The following is a 23,759-nucleotide window of genomic DNA, read 5'->3' as shown; positions in this document are numbered from 1 at the left end:
CTAGAAGTAAGTATTATCCTCATTTGACAGATGGGCAAAAGGAGGCTTAGAAAGATTTAGAAACTTAGGTCATATAAACAATATAGCTGGGATTCAAACTTGGGGAGGTCAGACTCCAGAGCTCAAGTTCTAAGGAAGTCTTGGAGATCTTTGGGTCTAATCCCTTATCTTAATGGTCAGAAAATGATGCACCCAGACCATAGGACTTACTCAATATGACATGGCCGGCTAGAGGCAAAGTGAAGATTCCAGACTCATGATCTTACTAAAAGTTGCTTTGGTCTTTTTAGATTCATGGTACAGATATGGAAGAAATTCCCTGAAGTCAGAGTCTCACATCCATAGTCCAGAGTTATCTAATTTGGGTCCTAAAACCATCCCAAGCAGATGGTGTGTATTGTTTTCTTAAGGGTTTCTAAGAAAAAATGTTCTCAAAATCTTCAGGGAGTTACACTGTTATAAAATGTCCTCCCCCGCACCTCCCCTCTTCCCCAACTAGATTCATTTTCCCAAGAGAAAAGGAATCATTGGGTATGGTGCTCTCCTCCTCAAACATGTCATGTCATGTCATGTCCCTCCTCTTCCCAAAATAAATAAACAAATAAATAAAGTCCCCGATTCTTATGGTGACATTCTCAGATCTAAACTTCTGTTCCCATCATCTCTCATTGTATTCCTTTACACAGGGACTTCTTTCCTGTTAGTTGGATCTCCAGGGTTGGGACATTTAGTCCCTAAATCACAAAGTCCAAGAACTAGAAGAGCATTCGTGGAACTGGACTAGCATATGTGCTGTCAAAGCGAGCACGTGGAACTGGACTAGTCCACTCCCCTTTCTCTTTATGACTGCGATTCTCACCTTGGGGAGGAGAGTGAGGACGTTCTTGGCCAGGATTGGGGTAGAGCAGGTAGGGGAGAGGAGAACAGGTAATGTTTTAAAATTTTATATTCAGTATCACAAATGAGTTTATTCATGCTACTAATTATATTTGGAAATTCCAAAATAGCATTAAATGTTCACATGAGATTTTTTAAAAAACACTTTGAAAGAAGACATGAGTGAAAATACTAGAAAAACTACTTTGGATGCAGGTTCTCTGTTCTATGAATCCAGATATAGACAGTTGAACAAACCCTAGTATCAGTACCTCTATCTGCTACCTTCGTAATCATTTAAGAGCCCACCTAGGTGTGCTGAACTATTCAAAATGGGGACCATTTCGCCAAACATCTTGAGAGCCTTGTAAGTAGTGATCTTAAAATGTTAGAGAATTGGAAGCAAGGAAAACTTTTTCATCTGTTCTAAAAGTTAGTAATCCAGAGTTATTAGTCTTCTAGCACCATTATCTTCATCATTGGTTATTTATTGACTTCTGGGTAAGCAGTGCAATGGGGCTTTCAATTCCAGACTTAGAGCCCCTGCTCTCATCCAAGCTGCCACTTTGTGTACAGTGTGAATGGGGTGGTGTCTCTCTTGCCTCCTACAGAGTGCAATAGTAACTCAGCCAGGCTGACAAATGTGAAATGGGCATGCAGAGATCAATAGGGGAGAAAACTGGAAAGGTAGGTTGTAGAGCCCCTTGTATGTGGCTAAGATGTCTGCATTCTATTTGCTTGGCAATAAGGAGCTCCTAAAGAAGGAAGAACAGATGGCTATCTCTTAGTAGTGTCACAGGGACAAGGAACAAATGTGGAAGCCAAATGGATGAATGTAGCCTTTGTTCACAGGTGTCACATAATTCCCCTGGGAAAGGATGCAACCCTATTAGCCAAAGTAGGCTATTTGGGTTTGTGTGGGTTTTTATTAGCAGAATATCCCTCATTAGCATAGGTAACAGTTACTTACATTGGACTACATAATAGGTATCTTGCTTTGTCTGGAATAGGAACAGAAACTAAGTCCCTGTGTCTAGCTTGAAATTCTACTGAAATAAATTTATGCCTCAAAGTGGTGTGAAGTAAACATTTTTATAACTGTTACAAGATGTTAATAAGGAAATCACACTGTAAGCAGCAATAAAAAAATACTTAAAAAAAGAAAGATCGTTTCATACCACACTTTCCATGGATTTAGCCTGCTTATCTCATCCATTGGTGGGGGACCAAGCTTTTGAGAGCCTAGCAGGGAAGCCCGCCTTATGTTTATTCTGCAGTAGAGAGAATTAGTTTCAACTCACTTGCAGAAGTGGATTTCAGAGGAAGGGATTTGACAAAGTTGTTAAACTCAGTGGAGGCAGAAGAGGAAAACTAGGCTGATTATGTATCTGAGCACTGTCACTTTGAAATTCATTCTGGCCCCCAGAGTATAAATACACTTCAGTATTTTTGTTAGGATTGCCAGAAAATCAGCAAGTGTTCACTTTCTTTGGCCAACAAAAGCATGACTCTCTGCACAAAAATTTTCTGCACATTTATAAACAAGAACATTTAGAAAATCCCCTCTTGCTGAGAGATACGACAACAGATATATTTAACTGAGCCATAAAATAAAGCAGATACTAAAATACCAGTAGGTTCATCAAGCACAGGAAAAGTTTTTATGTCTCTCTTCTGACAGAAACTTATACACATCTTCCTATCCGCCCACAAATACCTTTCCCGTCCTGTGCTGACCTGATGAGCCATCAGCCAGGTTTCACCTTTGTTTTCTGTCAGACTCCTCACATAAGTATTCCCAATCCAATATCTACATTTTTCTCACCATGAACCCTGGTTTTCCACCCCTGCAGGCTATTGCTATGGAAGTCTCCAAGTGACCAATGACTGCCCACTCAAATCTAAGGCAAAAACTTTTCTCCCTCACAGAAACTCCCAGTTGAAAAGAGGCCACCAGATGATCTCAAACCTTTTGGCAAACTTATTCTGTCAAGGGCCCTATGATAAATATTTTAGACTCTATGAGCCATTCAATCTTGTCACAATACTCAGCCTCACCATTACAGTGCCAAAGCACCCACAGACAATATGTAAACTAATGAGTATGGCTGTGTTCCAGTAGCATTTTATTTAGGGACATTGAAATTTGAATTGTATACCATTTTCACCTAATCTAATTTCACTAAATATTATTTTTCTTTTGACTTTAAAAAAATGTTTAAAAAATGTAAAAAGCATTCTTAGCTCATAAGCTGTACAAAAACAGGTGGTGGAATGGATTTGGCCCCTGTGCCATTATTTGATCTAGGTCAACCTTCCAACCCAAACCAGAAGTTTCTTCCCAGCTTTGCAGCCAGTCAGCTAGGCTCTGTGTGAAATTTCTCCAGTCAGAAGAGGCTCACTACCTCAGAGGCAGCCTGCTCTAGGGCTGAGATAAAATGACTAGACTTACTTCTGCCTGCTGACATCACAAAGAAGTCAAATTCATCTTTGTGGTAACCCTTCAAATACTGAAAAGTACCTATTCTGTCCACCTTCAAAGTCTCCCATCTTGGGACAACAGTCCACATTTCCATTGTTGCTTGCACAATATTTTTTAGTTTCTTCTCTGCTCTGGTTTGTAGAAATCCTTCTGCAAATCTGGCCTCAGATGACACTTCATGTGTGCCCAGCTTAGGGGACAGGTTAGTAAGGCCATGGCATTCTGTGACCTGTTCAACGTTGTGGACTCTGTAATACACTTATGAACTTGCCTAGCTCAGGATGATGTGATAGTCATTTTGACATTTTTCCCCCTTGATCTTCAATACCCACGCTCCCTAATTCTCATGTGAGGCCCATATTCTCCTTCTCCTTGGATCTTGCATCTGCCACAAGAGTGAGTGTCACCAAAACGTGGAGTCTGTGATCTCTCTCACACTTGACATCTTAGAAAAAAAAGATGAATTCTCACAGCTCAGCCATCCCTTTTTAGGGATTATTCTCAAATTGTATCTGAAGCTTCAGTCTCCTAGTATATGAGCTCCAGGTTCTCACCTCCCACACCCTTAAAGGCCCTATTTTATTCTTATCCTAAAACTTTCATGCACCAAAGCACGTATGTCCTCACAGGATGACAGATAACAATGGTGATAATAGTAGCAATAGTAGAAATAACAATTAACATTTGTTAAGTACCTACAACTGCGCCAGGCACTATCCTGAGCTAAGGATTCATTATCTTACTTAACTTTTACAACAACCCATGAGGAAACTACTCCTAGCTCCTTTTATTTTTTTTAAGATTTATTTATTTAAAGATCTTATTTATTTATTTGACAGACAGAGATCACAAGTAGGCAGAGAGGCAGGCAGAGTGAGAGGAGGAAGCAGGCTCCCCACGGAGCAGACAGCCCGATGTGGGACTCAATCCCAGGACCCTGGGATCATGACCTGAGCTGAAGGCAGAGGCTCCAACCCACTGAGCCACCCAGGCGCCCCTTTTATTTCTTTATTTAACAGAGAGAGAGATCACAATAGGCAGAGAGGCAGGCAGAGAGAGAGGAGGAAGCAGGCTCCCCGCTGAGCAGAGAGCCCAATGTGGGGCTTGATCCCAGGACCCTGAGATCATGACCTGAGCCGAAGGCAGAGGCTTAACCCACTGAGCCACCCAGGCACCCCTCCTAGCTCCCTTTTACGGGTGGGGAAATGGGCTCAGAGAAGCAAAGTAATTCGGCCAAATCTACTGTGCAAATAAGTAACAGGGTTAGGATCTGAACCCTTGTACGTCTGAATCAGAATATCTGCACTTGACCATCACAGACAGACTTTGTTCCAACCTAGACTATGTCACAAGTGTTCCCCGTCTTCCAAATGCCCTGCCCAGAAAGGTCCAGTCTTGACCTTTCCCTGAATTTAGCCTTCCTACCCCCAACTAGTCTAGGCTTCTTTTTCTAAACAACTGGGTACCATTTTCTCCTTTTGTGCTCACCAGCATCCTACACCAGGCCTCTCGTCATCCATCCCCCGTTGTTTACAGCAACTTTTCTGATGTGTCTCCCCTCCGGTATCATGCATGATCTGCCCAGAATATCTTTGATCAAGCTGCTTCTCTCATTTGAAAGGTTCTCCCTGCTATCCACCTCTTTGCCATTTATTCACTTGGCCCACCTTGGAACTGTCCAGTCCTTACCCAGAACCCTCATCCTAGGTGGGGAGGAAGGAGGGGAGGCTAGAACATATGTCAACTGCCACGTGGTTTAAATATTTTACATGCATACTTCCTTTTCTGCTCATTTTCCAGCTTTTGAGGAATCTGTGGCTAAACTGCTTTGGAAGGCTAAGGCATTAAGGCCCAGTCCCAGTATGAGAGACCCACCTACCACCCATACTAACAGAGTTTTCTTTTCTTTTTTTTTTTTTTTTAAAGATTTTATTTATTTATTTGACAGAGATCACAAGTAGGTAGAGAGGCAGGCAGAGAGAGAGAGGGGGAAGTAGGCTCCCCGCTGAGCAGAGATTCCCGATGTGGGGCTCGATCCCAGGACCTTGGGATCATGACCTGAGGCGAAGGCAGAGGCTTTAACCCACTGAGCGACACAGGCGCCCCCTAACAGAGTTTTCTAAAGCATGTTCTATAATGGGTATCAGGCACTCAGTATTCAAGTATGTTTGTGAAATACTACATTCCGAGTCTCAGTATACATTAGCATTATAAATGACCTGAAAAGTACTGCAGTGAAAAAGAAATCATTATCATTGCCCAGCATGTGGCATATGTGTCAGACCATTTTTCCATAGAATGCATACTGACATCCCAAACAACGCACTGTGGGAGATAACAACACTTGGTTACCCCCCAAATCCCTCAAACAAACTAGCATTTTGTTGCCCCATTTCTTTATTCATGGTATCTCTCATGACAAATGTTTATTGTGCAACTAGATAATAGTTCTATATGTGGAGCTAGATAACAGAGAGTTTGGGTTTTGGGGTCGTAAAAGCCTGAGTTTCATCATGGCTTAGCCACTTTCTAGTTATGTGATATTGGGCAATTTATGTAGCCTCTCAGTTTTCTTATTTGTAAAATAAAGCAATAATTCCCATCTATCAAGATGGTATGAAAGCTAAATGTAAAGTGTGTATGTAAAGTGTTTGGCATAGCGCCCACTGTAAGAATTCGCAGCGGCTACGTTATTAATTTCTTTCTCATCATCACCGTCATCACCATTATCACGATCACCCTCATCATTATCACCATGACAGCATCATCATCATCACCACCACCATCAATGTCATCACCATCATCACCATCATCATCATCACTATCATCTAAATAAATGGGAAAAATTAGAGATCCTCAATTAGATAACTGACAAATTAACCAAATTTTTTCTTTCCCTTTGAGAGAATAATTCGACTTACATATCAAGGATGTGTCTTGGTTTTAGGAAATTATTTCATGGGGTATCTCAAATTATAGCAAGAGACAAAATGAGAAGCCTTTGTTGGATGATTGCAAAGATAAGGAAATTTACATCTAGCTTAAAAACACTCTGCAGGGGCACCTGGGTGGCTCAGTGGGTTAAGCCTCTGCCTTTGGCTTAGGTCATGATCTCAGGGTCCTGGGATGGAGCCCTGCATCGGGCTCTCTGCTTAGCAGGGAGCTTGCTTCCCCCTCTCTCTCCATCTACCTCTCTGCCTACTTGTGATCTCTCTCTCTGTATCAAGTAAATAAGTAAAATCTTTAAAATAAAAACCACTCTGCAAAGAGGGGATTAATGGTATAAGGTCAACCTGATGAGCCTTCTAATGATGTGCCATCGGGCTTCCTACTAATTCTTATTTGGTTTGACATTTTTACTAACAATTTGAATAAATACACATGAGACACAGTATCAAGCCTGAGTATGATAAAAGTTGGAAGTAGTTAGCTAACTCAATATATGACTGAATTAATAGTCAAAAACTTTTGACAGGCTTCAGTGCCCCCAAAAGATAAAATACAGTAGACTTAACTATAAAAGATTACATTCATGCAAGAAAACAACAAGCAAAACAACCTATGCATAGAGAAAAGATGAACATGGCCATTTGTGTGCTAAAAGTTTAGGGGTTTTAGTTGACCTTCAGGTAGGCTAATAATTAGACATAGCTTATAGAAAAAAAATAATCAAATTAGCAGGCATTCTGAGCAGGAGAATGACTTATTGCAAGAAGGGAGATTCTCAGTGTTCAGAACAGACTAGGGAGCTTCATTTTTAAGAGGGATGTTGAAAAATGCTATGTTTTGACAATATGGAGAATGTTCAGCCTCAAGAGAACCAAACAAAGGAAGACAATTTCTATTAGTCCCCAGGGAATGACAGGTGGAACTTATAAGGAGGCAGATTTCAGTTTGATTTAAGGAAGAATTTTAAAACAAATTGAGCTCCATCAAAATAACAGGCTCATTAAAATAGAGTGAACTCTGTCTTAGAAACGTTTTGCAAAAGCTGGGTAAGAATGTACAAGGGAGCAATTCCTACACTTGGTGGATGGCAGGGGTATGTAACATAACCTCTGAAAGCTCATTAGTGATAACGTTCATAGTTGTGTCTGGCAAAAGCCTTCCCAACCTCCAAGGCTCTGAAGCCTTCGGTCATCCTCAAGGGCAATGCTTCTGGTACCCTCTCCCTTCCTCTTTCATGGCACACACAGTTCCTGCTTCTCATGTGGCATGGAATCACACTAGTTACTATTTATTGAGTACTATTCTGTGCTATTCTATTATCTTGCTCAAATGTTCCAATAACCACGTGAAGATAAAATTATCACATTTTACACGTGAGAAATATGATGCTGAAATCAGTTTATGTCACTAACTTGCCCAGAGTCCAACAGTGAGTAAGTGGCAGACCAAGACTCAAATCCTGACTTTAGCAATAGAATACTCTTTCCACTAACCCATGACACTTCTCTCATCACAATCTCTTATACGATAGCTATAAGAGATATCTTATAGATATCTTTTTTTTTAATATTTAATTAATTAATTAATTTATTTATTTTTTTTAATTTCCAGCATAACAGTATTCATTATTTTTGCACCACACCCCGTGCTCCATGCAATCCGTGCCCTCTATAATACCCACCACCTGGTACCCCAACCTCCCACCCCCCGTCCCTTCAAAACCCTCAGATTGTTTTTCAGAGTCCATAGTCTCTCATGGTTCACCTCCCCTTCCAATTTCCCCCAACTCCCTTCTCCACTCTAAGTCCCCATGTCCTCCATGCTATTTGTTATGCTCCACAAATAAGTGAAACCATATGATAATTGACTCTCTCTGCTTGACTTATTTCACTCAGCATATCTTATAGATATCTCTTATATACAGCCTTTTCTTGCTGTATATTTATTTATTCAATATCTTAGGTCTTATATGCCTTGAACTAAATTGTAAATTCCTCAAACAAAAGGTCATGTCTTGCTTTTTTTGTATTTCTAATAGCACTTCTTTCAATAAACAACTGCTAATGTCAACTAACACTAGGCATTCATGAATACTTATTTACTGAGCACCTACTTTATATCTGGCAGTTTGGAAAGAAACAGACATATAGCAATGAACAAGTTTAAAAAGTTTCTAAGGATAAAAGCAAGAAAGCAATAACTTCTCTGACTTCCATGACCATGTCCAAGAGAAGATAGCAGCTGTGGTGTGACCAGGATAAGAAGATCTTAAGCAGAGTGAACAGCAAGTGCAAAGGTCCTGTGGAGAAAACTAGCTCTGTACATGTAGGAACAGAATAAAGGTCAATATGGTTGGAACAGAGCCAGAGAGGGGGTGGCTGGTGTAAAGTCAGGGTGAAGTAGATGGGCAAAATCATGCACGATCTTGGCATTTTGGATTTATTCCAAATGTAAAGGGAAGCCTTGGGGTATTTTCAGCTGGGGGTGAACTGATCTGCTTTATGTTTATAAAAGATCATTCTGGCTGTTGAGTGGAGAACGGAGTATAGGACATGCAAGCATGAAAGCAGTACTGAAGGTGAGTGCAATGGTAGCCAGTGGTGGCAGGTGAAATGCTAAGTAGTGGGCCAATTCAAATGTATTTTGTCAGCAAAGCAAATGGAACTCACTGATCCATGTTAAGGGTTTGGGAAAAGAGTAAAATCTAGGATGACTTCTAGGCTGTTAGCCTGAGTACCTGAGTAGAAGCTAAGATAGGGAAGACAACGGGTGGTCTATGAATGGAGGAGTGAGAAGGCAATCCTGAGTTGTATTCTGGCCACATTTGAGCTGCCTTGTCAGCATTGTTAGAATGTAAGCTTTGTGAGGGCAAGGGCTCTATGTGTCTTGTTCTGGGCTGTATCCCTAGGGCACAAAATAGCACCTAGTATATAAGCTGGTGTTTAGTAAAATCTTGTTGAATGAAAAAAAGCCACAGGGAGGCATTGAGGAGGCAACTGGATTTATGAATGTTTAAATCTCTTGCGCAAATGTAGATTCTTGGCAAAGCATAATTACATTCCATGTTGTCTTCTACATGTGCAGTCAAGATCTGTGAGAGAATGTTTTTTCAAAGAGTTGAATTAAATATCCTAATAGGGTCAGTTAACGCAGACTTGGAGAGAGGCTCAAAATCCTAGTCTCTGACGGAAGCCTACCTGGTCTTTCCCACAGTTTCAGTGTCACTGCGGTAATATGTCTGATGGTAAAGAACACTGGGCCTTGAAAAGACATTAGACTGCTTCTCTGAGTCATGTTACTGTTTGTACTTCTCACATACGTCAAAATTCTGATTTGTCTATTTGCTAATTTCTATTGCAGTCATTCTTATTTCTGCCAGTCCAGACTTGAACTACTGACTTTGTGCCTGCCTTAGATGGAATAAAACAGGCCTCCAATGGTCAACTGGAAGTTCTCTTTTGGGGCTGGTTAAATCCTAGAGACATGATGGGAGCTTTAAGAAGGGTTACTAAGAATGAAAATAACCCATTACAGTAATGAAATAGTTTAAATATTTAAGATTTCAAAACCACGTTCTCTACTGCAGCATATGTACCAAAAAAAGGAAAAAAAAAAAAAAGAAGGAAGGAACGAAGGAAAGAAGGAGAAAAATAAAGAGAAGACAAGCAAGTAAGCCACCACATTTATTAAAATTTACTTTGGACAATTCTCAACTCTTTGCAGTAATGGATGACCCCAAAGACAGGAATTACTGTCCCCCTATTTGCTTTGGGATACAGCTTTGTTCTCTTTGAATTCCAGTGGGGCTGATGGTCTAGAGCAGTGATTCTCAAGCATTAGGTGGCACCAGAATTATCTTGTATAGTTTTTGAAAAATATAGATTCCCCAAGCCCACCATGTATCTATGGAGTCAGAAACTCCTGAGGGTGGGCTGCAGGCATGTGCATACTTTAAAAATATTCTAATACCCTTGCCTTTATTTGGCTGGTCAGTGAAAACCACTGTTCAAGGAAATTGCATTAGATGTTTCTAAAACGAGCACAGGTATGGAGGTCCTGATTCCAAGGTTCCTGGCAGCCCTCATCCACCACCTTCTTCTCCTGTCCCCACACTAAGCACAGCCTCCCTCCCTCCTGGTCTTTTTGGAAGTACAGGTAAGACTTAAGATTATGAATTTCAAAAGCAGTCTCTGTTGGGGTATAGGTTTCATGCAAAATAGAAGTAGAGAGTGAGAAAGAAACATATAACGTGATGGTATGGGGAAGAGAGGAAGATAAAGAAATAAAGCAAAGTTTGGATTTTCATTTTTATATCCTACATTTTCAGGCATCCAGTACCTTAAATCTGAAAGGAACTTAAAAGCCAAAGACCCTAAATCCCCTTCTGCTTGATCTGTGGAAATGACAACTTATCCTAATGTTCTTCTGGGACAATATTCTAGGACACCTCAAGATACAGTTATCTTCCTCATGTTAAGGAAGACAGCCTCCCAATTCAAAAAAGGAGATACCGCATTTTCAATATAAGGAAGTGAGCACATGTGTTCAAGGCAACAAAGAGGTCAAATTCATTATACATGTTGGAATCATAAAGAATATTTTGAGTCCTCTTGTGAAGAAATTGGCTTTTTTCAGAATAAGAGAACCAAGTTGAGGAAGAAAGGCTCCTTCAGCTTCTGGTTTAATAGCACCACATAGACAACCCAAGAACACTGGCTTTGAAAGCCAGATCACCTGTATTCAAATCCTAGCTCTAAAACCATAGGTCATTTAATAACCTTCTCGGTGCCTCCGTTTTCTCATCTGTTAAGTGGGGGGATCATCATAATAAAAGAAATGGGATGCATTATTATTAATTATTTTAATTTTAGGTTTGCTTGTTTGTTTTGTAACCAACATTGAACCATCTGAGGTCTTCACTGCTTTACACATGTCATCTTTCTGAACACTTATATAACCCATTTGAGGTAGGTACTGTTATTAGCCCTACCTTCAGATGAGGGATTAGGTAGTTAGCTTGAGGTTATGCAGCTGTGAATGGTGAATTAGAACCCAGGCAGGCTGACCCTCAAGATGAATGATGATGCACAGTGATACCACTCCTCATTCTCAGCCCTGTTGTTCACTGATGGTTACTGTGAATGAGCAGAATCCTGTGAGTGCTGATTGCTAAGAACTGCCAAACACAATTTGTTGTCAGTCGGCTCTAGGACAGATCGGTCTCCTACTAATAACCCTGCTCTTAGAATATGACCCTACACAGCTGAGTCTTCGTGGTTCAACTGCCTATTGTATTTTCTGGTCCAGAAATTTCTGGATTAAAATTTCTGTTAACTCAGGAATGCGTAGTGAAATGTTCTGGAGAATGAATGTAGTGTCTACATTCAGAGGTGCCTCTGGGGAGATGTGCTTTCTCAAGGAGAAATCTGGTTTTCCACAGTGACCTGAAATTTCCCTTACCCTGAGGGGGCTTTATCAGCAATGCACCCCATGAGTATTCAGATATGAAGAAGAAGTTTGCATCGCAGCTCTGAATAAATGATTTACTTGGCTGTCTGCATAAAAGGAGGGGAGAAAAGCCTTGAAAGGAACTTTTCCTAACATGATTGAATATACACATTAAAAAACAGTATTTTTTCCAAAATATTTCATGTGAAGAACATATTTGGGCATGACGACACTCCCCCACTCTAATCAGATGTCATGCGTTTTCCTTACTGCGCAGAAATGGTCTTTCCTTGCCTATGATGAGACAAAGTTTTAGATGTTGAAAAATGCTAAATTGATCATCACTTACAAAGTATATACGGGATTCAGGTTGAAAGGACCTAGGTCGAAAGAGCCAATCTCTGGGCAGATGGTTTACTTGCGATTCTTTCTCAGGGAGTTAAGCTGCACCTTGGCATTCTTCATAGAATGAAGGGCTTTAAACTGCTGAACTGAAATCTAGTGGAACCTACCAGACAGAAGGAACAGGTAACAACTGAGTGTCACTTTCAGCTGCATGCATTTGTGTGTCTAGAGAAGCAGGTTGGTGACTGCTTAGATTGACCAAACTTCTGGAGGTCGGGGAAGGTCACCCGAGGCAGAGAGCTAAGCAGAATCCCTCCATGGTCTTCTGGGATCTCAGAATAACTCGGATAAATCTTGAGCTCATGACCTTCCCCTGGACCACCAGGTCCAAAAGAGGAGCCCAGAGGAATGTTCTTGCTAAAATCTACCCGACAAGCAAAACTGCTCAGGCCAGAGGGAAAAGTGAACCTGCTAATGGCCTTTTGAGCTGAGAACCGGTCAATCTCTCGTCAAGAAATCAACTGCCTATCACACAAAAGAGCACTGGGCAATGGTGTGGGCAGTGGTGGTTACACAGACAAAAATTCACTCTGCTGACAGGTCCTGAGGCCCAGCTATCGAGGCAGACCACAACGAGTTCTGACTTCCAAGGTCATCAGTGGATGAACAGTAAAGACAGGAAGCAGAGGCCATATTAAGAGGCATAAGGTTTGAGAACCAGTGACTCAGAAATTCAAACCCAGGATACCACCCACTTCCATGTTTCACCATCATCCTCAGGGGTGGTGGGGGAAGAAAGGCATGAGAACAAAGGGAGTAAGAATGGTCTTCGATATTTAATAGCTTCTCGTCTCTTAGCTCATGTGCTAAAGTATGCAATTTCTTCAGTGAAGTTATCTACGAAAACATGCCTCTCTAGTTCCTCTAGAAAAGATAAATGGCTCTGGAATTTATTCTAAAAGAAGTGAAAAAACAGTAAGATCAAAAGGAATCTGGGCTAGAGGCAGAGGCTGGATGGGGGAAGAAAGTATGGGGGGGGAACCCCCAGGATGATTTGAGACTGTCAAAGTAAGAGACTTTGTGGGTGGCCAGAAAGTGAGGTTGCTCAACCTGAAAAGGAAGAAAGAACACTGGTTTCTTGGAGATTTAAATCAAGAGTATGACTATAGAGAGATGTCCAGATCAAAGGGGTTCAGAAAGACTTGCCTCCCAAATCAAGCAAAGCAGGATTGAACTTATCTATGCCCCCAATACCCCATCTAACTACCACTGGCTTCAGGGCTGACCCTCTGCATCATCCATTTACCTGTGTGGATAAAGAGATGACTGCCTTAAAGAAGTTACTCTGATGTGTACCAGTCTTGATGTTGGGCAGGAGAAGGGGGAAAGGGGAGAAGCACTGTTTCCAAGCCAAAATCTAAACTGATTCTCAATGATTTATCTCTTGGCCTTCCTTAATGTAAGTCATTTTTTTTTTCAGATATTTTATGACTGCACTTTGAATTGCATTTTAATCATATTTTCCTAAGAACAAATGTTATGCAACATTGCCCAAAAGGCACCAGTGATTCTCTTCCCTTTCCCCAGTTAAGTCATTGGGTAAAGAGTTAAGTCATTGGTTAAAGAGTTATTAGAATTTAGGAAACTTCTAGCTCAGAATAATGTTCTATTGACAATCAGGAGCAAGCTTCCTCCCTAGACAATGGGTCTTGTTTTAACAGCCGGCTATCTTCTTGTCTGGAATATCCTCCATTCACTGTGATGTCCCCTCTCTAGCTCATCCATCCCTCAAGGCCCAGCCCCAACTTCCAAAACTGAGCAGAGAGAGCTCTGATCACCCACCTAGGCACCTCAGCTCCCACAGTTGTGCCACTCACACTGCAGGCACTTTCTGCCTTTTTTGGTAGTGATTTGTGCCTGTGCCTGACTACAGTTTAAGACTGGTAGCTGCTGGCAGCTGCAGACTGTTACTCATTTTCCTCAGTGCTTATCCACCATGGTGCCCTGCTTCTGAGAAGTGCTGAAAATATGTGCACTGAATAACTGAAAGCATAAATAAATGCATTCACCTCTCCCTTAAGAGACTAGCACTCCTGCCATGGAGCTAGTGTTCTCTATCTTGTCTTTGAGATTCTCCAGCCTTCCAAACAATAGATGTCTTCCTCCCATGAGGAAAGTGCATTTATTTTTTGTATCTAATTTCAACAGAACCTAAGTATGATCTTATAATAGTAGATTTTTATCATATACTGCTAATTTCTTACTTAAAAGAATATTATGTTTGACATAATGTTTGACATATCAGTGAAAGAAGGAAAGGTTATAGCACAGGAGGTGTTCAGTAAATAAGTCTTAAGTGAATGAATGAATGAGTGTTAATAGGAAATTCCATAAAAATAGAAAAGAAAGAGGAGTTTAAAAAGAATAGACGCACAGGAGATTTAGAATGGAAGTAGAAAGAGAGGGGGAAAGTGAAAGAAGTCTCAAAATTCATTAAATTCTCAATCAGCAATTCTGGTTTTACTACAAACTTGACCTTGGCAATTTAATAAGCAGAGAGGACAGGCAAGGCAGTTGGGTTAGAAGAGAGTAGACTGTGAAGACAGACATCTGGATTCTGACATTCACTCAGCTACTATGTGACCTTGAATAAGTGACTCAACCTTTCTGAGCTTCACTAGCTTTTTTTAAACTTTTTTATTTTGAAGTAATTTTATTTTATTTTTTAAAGATTTTATTTATTTATTTGTCAGAGGGAGGGAGAGCGAGAAAGCGAGCACAGGCAGGCAGAGGCAGAGGGAGAAGCAGGCTCCCCGCCAAGCAAGGAGCCCGATGTGGGACTCGATCCCAGGACACTGGGATCATGACCTTAGCCGAAGGCAGCTGCTTAACCAACTGAGCCACCCAGGCATCCCTGAAGTAATTTTAGATTCACAGAAAAGTTGCAAAAATAGGATGGAGAGTTCCTGCAGACAGTGCACCCCGCTTCTGCTAATGTTAGCATCTTTTATAACCACAGTGCCATTATCAAGATGAGGAAATTAACACTGATCCATGAATACAGATTAAACCATATGCCTTATTAGAATTTCACCAGTTTCCCCATTAATATCTTTTTTTCTAACCTTGTATCAGGAGGATGCCCCACTGCATTTAGTTGTCATGTTTCTTTGTGTTCTCTAGTCTTTGCCAATTCCTCAATCTTTCCTTACCTTTCATGACCTTGATACTTTTGAAGAGTAGAATGTCCCTTGATCTGGGATTGTCTGATGCTTTGTTTTCCTCATGAATAAATTTAGGTTATGCCCCTCCCTTTTCTTTTGGTGTCAAGAACATCAAAGAGATGATGTCATGCCCTTCCTAGTGCACCACAGCAAGAGTTACCTATCAATGTAACTTGTCTTACTGGTCATGATGACCTTGAGCACTTATGGTGGTGTCTACTGGGTTTTTCCACTGTTCTATTTTTTCTTTTGTGATTAATAAATATTTTACGGAGAGATACTCTTTTTATTTATTTTGTTATTTCCTTAAGTAATCTCTACAACTAATGTGGGTCTTGAACTCATGACCCCGAGATCAAGAGGCAAATGTTTTACCAAATGAGCTAGCCAGGCACCCCTTGTGGAGAGATACTTTTTGACTAAGCCAATATCTTATTTCTCATCATATTTTTGCCCAATAATATTAGCATTCTTGCTTGTAACAATTTATTGCTGGGGGGGTCCTCCAGGTGATTTCCTATTTCTTTCATCCTTCTACATTTATTAATTAGATTATTTTATAATTAAGAGCTTCCCCTCCCATCCCATTAATGAATTTACTCATTTATTTTGATCCCTATGGACTCAAGAATACTTATTCTATGAACTATAATCCAATACTATCATTATTTATTTTGTTACTTAAGCTTTACTTTTTTAAAATCTGTGAGTCAGAGACAATGGCAACAGCCTTACACAACTATCATGAGGATTAAATAGGATTTAAAAGTATGAAAATGTCCAGTCCAGAGTACCTAATAAATAAATGCTGGCTCCTATCTTCCCTTTTCTTTAAAGAAGTCGAAGACACACTACTTTGAAGGCAAGAACCTTCTAAGTAGGTGAAAATCTTAATTTAAGAATTCTCTTTTAGAAAGGGGAATCCTCCTACACTGTTGGTGGGAATGCAAGTTGGTGTAACCACTCTGGAAAACAGCATGGAGGTTCCTCAAAAAGTTGAAAATAGAGCTACCCTATGACCCAGCAACCTCACTACTGGGTATTTACCCTAAAGATACAAATGTAGTGATCTGAAAGGGCACATGCACCTGAATGTTTATAGCAGCAATGTCCACAATAGCCAAACTATGGAAAGAACCTAATGTCCATCAACAGATGAATGGATAAAGAAGAGGTGGTATATATATACAATGGAATGCTATGCAGCCATCAAAAGAAATGAAATCTTGCTATTTGTGACGATGTAGATGGAACTAGAGGGTATTATGCTAGCGAAATAAGTCAATCAGAGAAAGACAATTGTCATACGATCTCCCTGATATGAGGGAGTTGAGAGGCAATGTGGGGAAAAGAATAAATGAAACAAGATGGGATCGGGAAGGAGACAAACCATAAGAGACTCTTAATTCCACAAAACAAACTGAGGTTGCCGGGGGGAGGTGGGTAGGGAGAGGGTGGCTGGGTTATGGAAATTGGGGAAGGTATGTGCTATGGCGAGTGCTGTGAAGTGTAAACCTGCCGATTCACAGACCTGTACCCCTGGGGCTAATAATACTTTATGTGTTAATATTAAAAATATTAAAAAAGAAAAGAATTCTCTTTTAGTGCAATGCAGCCTTTCTACATTAAAGTACAGAAAGCAACTACAATTTAGCTAGCCCAGTGTTGCCTACTAGAGGTCATTTCAGATCTGTAATGACTATGTAAGACTGATTTTTAATCAGTATCCATAATTTGTATGAAAATAGATGCTTGAGAATACTTGAAAACAGACTGTTCTCTTAAGTAGTTTAAGTGTTTTCCCAGAAATCTTGTTTATGTTCTGAAGTTGCTTAGCTAAACTATTTTCAGAGATAGTCCAAAGCATGCCTCAACCCAGCTGTCCTTTGTATCATCACTAACTCTGAATTAGCGAAATCACTCATTCATCTTTGATTCCTGAGGTTATGGGAGTGAATGGAAGAAACTGAAATTTTCTTTCTCCCAAATTAATTTAAAATTAAAAGTTCAGGCAAAGCAGAACTTCAGGTAGAATTTAAAACAACCACAAGCACAATGGACAAGGATAAGGTCCTAAGGCCCTGAGAGTGAGTAGGTCTGGACATTGAAAGCACTATACAACAGAGAGTAAAATCCACAAATAAAACACTGAAGGTACTGGAACTTACATTTTCCACCTATTTTTATCAGTAGGAAAAATCAATAACATCAGGAGATTTAGTTGAAAAAGCAATTTAGGGGCATTGTGCTTCACAGGCTCTCAAGCGGATTCCCCGGGAGTCTGTGTTGCTCAGTTTGGGGCGGGGCCAGGTGCTATCCCTCAGTGGGAGCCTGATACAGGTGGGGGGATAATGGTTTGTAGCCCCAGCTCTGGGGTCTGACCACATAGGTCTGAATATCACTATTGCTACCTACCACCCATGAAACTTTGGGCAAATGACTTCATTTCCTCATGCTCCAGTGTCTCCACTGGTAAGATGAGCCTAATGAGAGTATCTGTCTCCCTGGGTTGTTGTGAGAAGCAAATAAATGGTATGTGTAAAATGATGAGCATGACACTACCAGATGGTATCCGCGATTCCTACAGATAATGGACTTTCCTTTGAGGAATGGTGATGGAGCATGTCCAGGCACAAAACTGCTGGGCTCAGCTTCTAAAACTTTCTGATCCATCCACTGGGACTTATCAAGGTCCCTGGCATTTATAACCATCATTGGGGTCAGGATCGGCAGGCTGTGGAGGTTGCAAGGTGAGCTGCCACAGTTGGAAAGGGTTTACGTGACAAAGTTTGATGGACCCTCCATCCATCAGAGATATACTGGATGGAGATCTGCCTTTCCTCCTATCCCTTGTTCTTGTTCCATGGGCACATGATGCCAACCCAGGGCTCTTTTCCTCTCAGCCCCTAAGCCTCTTACAGTGCCTTCCTCTCAAGTATTCTCAGACTCTGGTCACAGTTGTCTTCTTCAGCACTGGCTTCTGGTAACATCTCAGAGGTCTTGAAGAAACGTTCTGGGTTGAGGATCTTGTTGGTGTGCAGGGAACAGGAGTTGAGGGATGAAGTGCCCCTCAAACCCACGTTCCTCCCTGTGCTTCTGACCCAGGTGCATTGGTTTTTATGTTTCTGCTGAGGAGCCCTGATAATGGAAGAGGAGGTGGGTTGGCAGATACTATGGCCAGGGATCCATGTGGTCAAAACTCAAAATTGAGACATTTGGTCTTAAAAGCACTTGTAGGAATAGGGGGAGGGGGAATACCAGAAAATGGGCCCAGGGAGAATATTTTGGCAAGGGAGAGGACAAAAGGGCAAACACTGTCCGAAGGGAGAAGGCCCATGGACTTGATGAAGACAGAGGTGAGGATAGGAATAGTTAGGCCTAGGGCAGGTTGAGTGAAGTGACCAGGAGGACGACAATGTGTTGTCAATCTCATTGCTTGGAAAGAAGGCAGCCATCATGGAAGGGACAAGACCAAGAGGTAGGTGAGACACCAATAACAGATGATCCGAAGAGGAGAAATATGCTTAAAAATCACTTATTAGAGTTTCAAGTACAAGTATATCTCCAAGTGGCTTCTTACCTCATTAAATCTCATCACCAGATCTTCCAGGGCATTGTGCTCTCCATTCTGGGAGGTAAGAATCGAAGCTGAGATGGATGCTTTGAGGCAGGGCAGGGATGTCTGGCATTCCGGAGTGCCTAAGTCCCGGGTCAAGAAGCAAAGGTAGTCAACTGGCAAGACCCTTCGGTAAATGTTCTGTTCCTGCTCCATCAGGATGCTGGCGACTTCCTCTGGGAACTGAATGAGGGGCTGGAGGTCAATCAGTTCCTTGCTGATCCCAGCTGAACTTGAAGGGAGGGCACTGGAATTGGCCATGGAGGTGCCTGGCTGGCGTTCTAAAATAAAGCAACACAAGTTGTGGTGACACCAAGGTTGATACCCCTACAACAGATATTTACTTGAGAGCCTTTCAAAATCTTACAGGTCTCCTAACCAAGTTTCTGCTTGGTGAATAGCTCTCTACTATCTTTCTTGTAATGGAGACATTTCTGATAACTATCCAGTCTTCTTGCTCCTGCCCCCTAGGGCATGGGTAAAGGCTCAGTTCCCCATTTTCAGAAGGAGAACTGATCTAACACAACATTCTTCAACCAGTTCACTATGACACTTTGCAGAGTAGAAGACAAGTCAAAGGTACTATTTGATTCCTCATCCTCCAGTGCTAACCAGTAGAATATGGTGAAATGAGGGTGAGTGTGGGCACCACAACCAAGGTGAAAGAGGAAAGAAGGATGGTAGGCAGGGTGGTGGAGGCATATGTGGCTGCATAGGCACATGGTGTGTAAACATACAAGAGACCTTGGGGACCCATGGCACATAAGGTCCAAACCTTCATGGTCTACCTGCTGACATTCCACCCTCAAAGACTGATTCTTGCTGAGAACATTTGGGGGTTTTCAGGGACAAAACCACCTATAAAGTAAGGGAGGAATAGGCAGTGAGGAGCTATATCTAAATAAATTAAATAAATAAATCTTATTCCCTGCCGCACAAGTGGCAGTAAAAAGATGGTGAGGAAGCGAGTGTGGCAAATGCACTAGATAGAAGCACCAAATGTATTCATAGACTCCAAATTATTCCCTGGGCACAAATTCACATTATTTGACCACTCCTCCATCTCTCAATCTCCTGCCTACAAGTCATTCATTCATTCATCTACTTAACCACCCATCTGTCCGTCCATCTGCTCAAAAAGCTTTGAAAATCTCTGATGAACCCTACAACAGAATTTCCCAAAGTATGATCAGTTTTATGGCTAAGTTGGGGAAATGTCACATATTCATGTCACAAATCCTCTTCCCGGAAACACAGGGGGTGCACAGGTATATTGTTAAAGGCTCTAAGGGTTATTGCAGTAAAGAAATCTATTTACATTGCTTCATCCATTGCTCCCCAAAGCACACTTTATATCATACCTACTGGGCCACTCTGTGAGACTAGGGCTACCTGGAGCCCTTCAGGAAATGCTGCCCCAGGAGCCAAACTGTTCTCACTTCTCATCCAGTTCACACCTTTTCCTTCCCAGCAGTCCCTCCCTGGCCAGTCCCCCTTAAGCTCCATAGGGGACATTCTACTTCCCCAGAATCTTTCTTCCATTCCTGATTTCTTAAAGCATTCTCACTGACTCTTTGGCAGAACAAAGCCCTTCTGATGGCATGGCATTCCTCACTGCTGACTGTCACCTGGCTTGGATACTGTACAACAGCACAGTTCATGAGGAAGGCTTCATCAACATTTAGACTTCCACATCCTAGACTCTTCTTTAAATCCCTGCTGCAGACAACCTTGGAATCGTCACTCTGAAGTGCTCCATCGCTATAATACTGAACTCTGAAATCCTCAGCCTTGAGTTTGACTGCCTTTTCCCTTCCACCCCTTCTATTAAACCTTCTCTGTCCTTGGCAGACTTCCAGTTCCTTGGTCTTGGTTTGCGTGCATGGCCAGCATTTTAGCATGGCACCCACAACACCCAGGATGCTGTCCCAAGTCTCCTTGACTTCCCGCCACATGTACTTCCCAATCTTCAACCCTAAACTCAACCATCTGTCCTTGGCTTCTGGGCTGCTATGTGATGACCCTGACATTGTTGCTACTTAGTGATGGGACCCTTGCTAATCTGGATTATCTAACTTCAGCTGGACCTTCAGGGCAGCTTCAGACTTGACATGAATTTGTTTTGTTTTGTTTTGTTTTGTTTTCCCCAAATCACTCACTGTCTTCTTTACCTCTGCATTATAGCCTTTCTATTCTCACACTCCCAAAGCCACCTTTATTTTGCTTTAATTCGTTTGATCATTTTTAAAAAATTGTTTTTACTTGAGTGTAGTTGACACACAACATTATGTTCGTTTGGGGCACACAACATAGTGATCGCCAAGTTTAAACAAGATGCTGTGCTCACCACAAACGTAGCTACTGTGTTTGATGCTTACCACACGTTTTACTACACGATGATAACTGACAAATGTCAGGGACTCCTTCCATTAGGCCAAATGCCTCTATGTTTTCCGTTTTCTCCTCCTTTTCTGAGAAAAATGTGTGTCTCCTCCTCCCCAAGGCCCACCTAGTTTTGTGACTAAATCTATTCAAATTGCCTCAGCGGTTGTCTCCAGCATCAGTCATCAGTCTTTCCCACCGCAGACTCTTCTTTGCCTGCCCGTGTTTGGTTTCCCTTACCCTTAAAAACAAGCCCATACAACTTCCCTTCCCTCTTAAACTCTAAATCTTCTCTAGCCTTCCCTTCACTGTGTATCTTCTGTGCACAACAGAATATGCTCCGCTGGTAAGTATGGGACCATACCTTCTGATCCAAAAACTAGGCCTATGCATTCTGCCCAAATTAACAAACCAGTAACAGTGTGGGAGAGAAGAAGGAAACTGGGAGTTCTTAGTTCTTAGACAACCCTGTTGACAGGGCATCTCTATTGATGGTCTGGGCTCTGACATTCTTCCCTCACCCCATCCTCACCCATGCAGCCCACCCGCCGCCTCTGAAGCATAGCTCAAGAAAAATTCTTGGTTACGCTTGCTGTTTAATTGAGTTGTTCCCCTTTTGCAGGAATGCTCTCAGTGACAATCTAACAAAAAATCATGAAAGGAAAACTGTAAAGTTTTTTTTTTTTTTTTAAATACTTTTTTTTTTTTTTTTTTTGTCAGAGAGAGAGCAAGCGAGAGCGAGCACAGGCAGACAGAGTGGAAGGCAGAGTCAGAGGGAGAAGCAGGCTCCCCGCAGAGCAAGGAGCCCGATGCGGGACTCGATCCCAGGACGCTGGGATCATGACCTGAGCCGAAGGCAGCTGCTTAACCAACTGAGCCACCCAGGCGTCCCAGAAAACTGTAAAGTTTGAATAATACTTTTCTTCACTGATGCAAGCCTGATCCTATTTTAAGTATATTCCAGTCAGAACTCCCTGTTTTGTCTTCTGTATAAAAACTATAGTATCCAAATTATTCTCTTTGATTCTAAAAGGTGAATGGGTGAGTAAAGAGTACAATGACTTATTGCAACCATTTTTTCCCTTTTTTTTGGACCAAACTACCAAAAATCAACTTCAGTGGACAGCAAGGATTACAAATTATAGTTAGTGCTAAGATCTTATTTGAAAATAATTAAAATATAGCAAGTGCTCAAATCTACATGGTGTATATGGTCTCACTCTCCAACTTTTGAATGGTTTAGGGAGTACTAGATTTCCTGAAAATGGACTCAGAATGTGGTCTGATAACAGGCAGATTGCAGCTTCTGGATACTGATAATTTATGTACAGTGGAATTAGCTCTATAGGGGAGGGGAGATCTTCCCAGAAGTAACCAACTCTGAAACATGATTTCAAAGTACAACACTCTGTGATGGAAATAAAAGTAACTCCTAAATCTTGTGAAATCACTTATCTAATATGTAAGAGAAGAGATAATGTAATAAAAGACATAAATAACCTAAGATAATAAATTATAAACTGCAATTTATCTTGAGATAGGAATCACATGCTGTTACAATGAATAAAGAGTCTAGTGACTGGTGAGAAACGGCAATAAAGGAGACCTAAAAAAACTGAATGAAAGAAGAAAAAAGAAGCGGGGTCATTGTAGCCCTAATAAATGCCACAGTCCACGTGTTTCAGGATAAGTGACATCAAACTCAAAACAAACACAAATCTGATGTTAGAAACCTTGACACATAATGTAGACCTTTGTGTATGTCTCTTTAAAGCAGAAATACTCATGCCCTACAAAGAAATAGCCCAGAAATCTTGGGAGATAATTTTCTGCCCACAAGTTCTACCCTTTTTTTTCTTTTTAAAAAGCTTTTATTTATTTATTTGACAGAGAGAGAGAGAGAGAGAGAGCACAGCAGGCAAGAGCCTGACATGGGGCTCTATCCCACGACCCTGAGATCGTGACCCGAGCCAAAGGCAGATGCTTAACCGACCGAGCGACCCAGGTGCCCCGCAAGCTCCAAACTTTAAGCAGCTGTTAAAAACTTCCTGTTTCCTCTTGTTCTTACTGGGTGCTCCATAAAATCTCCCCCTTCCCCTTCCTATGCCACATGGCCCCAACTCCAGCCTCCATCACCACCACACTGTGCTTTCTGCACAATGGGCAACTCTGTGATGGTTGAGAGACCTCAAAGCTCCATGACCCCTGGCACTTCCTCATTAGTTGTGGGGAAAATGCATAAAGCCCACTAGAAGCTGCAGTTCTTCTCTTATGAAAAAGTTTTTAGAAAATGTATAGTGAATAAAATTATTCACCTTTGTCACAGTCAAGGTTTTCTTTCAGCTCTATGTTCTTCAGTTAATAGCTATTCTACAGCAGAATCGGGCTACAGCTCTCGACACAGTCACAACCTAGAAATATTTACCATGAGACACAG

The 23,759-nt window shown here is 41.4% G+C and overlaps 1 protein-coding gene across 6 annotated transcripts in view; it reads right to left on the bottom strand.

The window, feature by feature from the left end:
• PLCE1 (phospholipase C epsilon 1) overlaps nt 1-23,759 on the bottom strand; it is a 325,782-nt gene that overhangs the window by 125,506 nt on the left and 176,517 nt on the right. For all 6 annotated transcript variants that reach the window (XM_032313903.1, XM_032313905.1, XM_032313904.1 and 3 more), the window contains one exon: nt 18,905-19,221. In XM_032313903.1, coding sequence (XP_032169794.1) covers nt 18,905-19,221 — 317 coding nt within the window. The remainder of the gene's footprint in view (nt 1-18,904; nt 19,222-23,759) is intronic.

This window comes from Mustela erminea, chromosome 14 (assembly GCF_009829155.1).
Source record: "Mustela erminea isolate mMusErm1 chromosome 14, mMusErm1.Pri, whole genome shotgun sequence".
Classification (NCBI taxonomy): Eukaryota; Metazoa; Chordata; class Mammalia; order Carnivora; family Mustelidae; genus Mustela; species Mustela erminea.
Note: the sequence above shows the minus strand (reverse complement) of the source record. Positions and strands in the feature narration are given on the sequence as shown.